The sequence below is a fragment of the Mastomys coucha genome, unplaced genomic scaffold (assembly GCF_008632895.1).
Source record: "Mastomys coucha isolate ucsf_1 unplaced genomic scaffold, UCSF_Mcou_1 pScaffold23, whole genome shotgun sequence".
Classification (NCBI taxonomy): domain Eukaryota; kingdom Metazoa; phylum Chordata; class Mammalia; order Rodentia; family Muridae; genus Mastomys; species Mastomys coucha.
In genome coordinates this window covers 101,506,897-101,508,739 of record NW_022196906.1, presented here as the reverse complement: position 1 = coordinate 101,508,739, position 1,843 = coordinate 101,506,897, and the positions used below count along the sequence as shown (strand labels likewise).

The window sequence follows — 1,843 nt, the reverse complement described above, 5'->3', positions numbered from 1 at the left end:
AAAAAAAAAAAAAAAAAAAAAAAAAAAAGTTATGCCAGGCAGATGACCATATATTAGATAAAAGGCCCGTGGTGTTAAGGGTGGAAAATAACTTCTAGAGTTTCTTTGGGAGTGATGGAAGTGATTTTAAATAAAATTATGTCAGTGGTTACACCACACACATACTGAATATTATTAAGCTGTATACTTAAAATATGTAAGTTTTATAATACTTAACTAAGGCTACTTACCAAGATATTGGCCTTACTGTTGGGGCCTGGTAAGCATCAGGTCAGCCTGCCATTGTTAGTAAGCGGAGCTGTCAAACACTTTGAGGGTATCCTAGAGATACCCTCAAATACTTGGCCAGTTATTACTGTGTTGGATATTCATTATGGTTTCTAAAAATGCTTTAGGTCACATTAAAGTCTTTCTTTTTTCTCTGCAGTGTAAGGCTAGCAATGGTGGGCATCAGTCTTCTTGTTCATTCTGCAAGGGCCCAAAGGAAGGTAAGTGTCTTAAACAATGAACAAATCATTTATTTTTATTTTATTTTTTAAAATAGACATCTCAGGGGCTAGAGAGATGGCTCAGTGTTTGAGAAAATATACAGTTCTTTCAGGGATCTAAGTTTGGATCTCAGAACCCACATAAGGTAGCTCACAGTTGCCTTTAATTCCAACTCCAGAGTATCCAAAGTTGTGTTCTGGCTTCTCTGGGCACTTAAAATCATGTGGATACACTTAGATACATATACATAAATAAAAATAACATTTTAATTGACCTGATATAATCCTAGTACCTGAGAAACTGCAGCAGGACAGTCCAGGGTTTGAAGCCAGTATGTGCTACATAGCAAGAGTGTTGTCAGAAAACAAAAGTTGAAAGGTGTTCTTAATCAAAACTAAAGATTAGGGGGAAAAAAGAGTATGAGCTTTAAAAGAAAAGGATAAGGAGGGAAGGAGAGAAAAAAAATTGATACCCTAAATACAAATCTGTGAAGCTTTAAAAAATATAGTTCAGATCTGTCGAGATGGCTCAGTGCGGAGAAGTAGTATTTCAATTCCCAGATCCCATGTTAAAAAGCCAGAAATGGTAACACACATCTGTAATACTGGCAACAAGGTCTGCAGTGATATAAGAAGCTGACTGACGAGCTAGCCTAAAGTATAAAGCAGTGTAGCTGAAACAAGAGAGACCCTGGCTCAACAGGGTAGGAAGAGAGAAGAACAGAATCCTGATAATTGTTTCTGACTTCAACATGTGTACTGTGGTAGTTACACAGGTCATGTCCAAACACACTGATTTAAAATTTTGGAGAGGAACAGGCATGTTTGTGCATGTTTAATTGCTGTGCTCATAAAGCAGAGATAGATTTATCTTTTTTTTTTTTTTTTTCCGAGATAGGGTTTCTCTGTATAGCCTTGGCTGTCCTGGAACTCATTCTGTAGACCAGGCTGGCCTTGGACTCAAAACTCCACCTGCCTCTGCCTCCCAAATGCTGGGATTAAAGGCGTGCGCCACCACCACCTGGCTGATAGGTTTATCTTTTATGAGTTAGAGGCCAACCTGGTCTACATAGTGAAACCCTGTCTTAAAAGATGATGATGATGATGGTGATGATGATGATTTTGTTTTATTTTTTGAGGGTCTCACTATGTAACCTTGGCTGTCCTAGAACTTGCTCTATAAAGCAGGTCAGCCCTGAACTAGGAAATCCGCCTGCCCTCCTGAGTCCTGGGATTTACTGTGTGCCACTACTGCTCTGCTGGTTTTTTATTTATTTTTTTTTCTCCCCCTGAGTACAGTTTAGGGTTAGTAGCCTATTTGCTTAGCATTCAACTCAGGAAAGACTTTTTTTTTT

General features: G+C 38.4%; 1 protein-coding gene across 1 annotated transcript in view; it reads left to right on the top strand.

The window, feature by feature from the left end:
• The window catches only part of Rbm6 (RNA binding motif protein 6), a 76,479-nt gene that overhangs the window by 55,794 nt on the left and 18,842 nt on the right, over positions 1-1,843 (top strand). Inside the window, exon 6 of the mRNA XM_031345730.1 lies at positions 428-488. Coding sequence (XP_031201590.1) covers positions 428-488 — 61 coding nt within the window. The remainder of the gene's footprint in view (positions 1-427; positions 489-1,843) is intronic.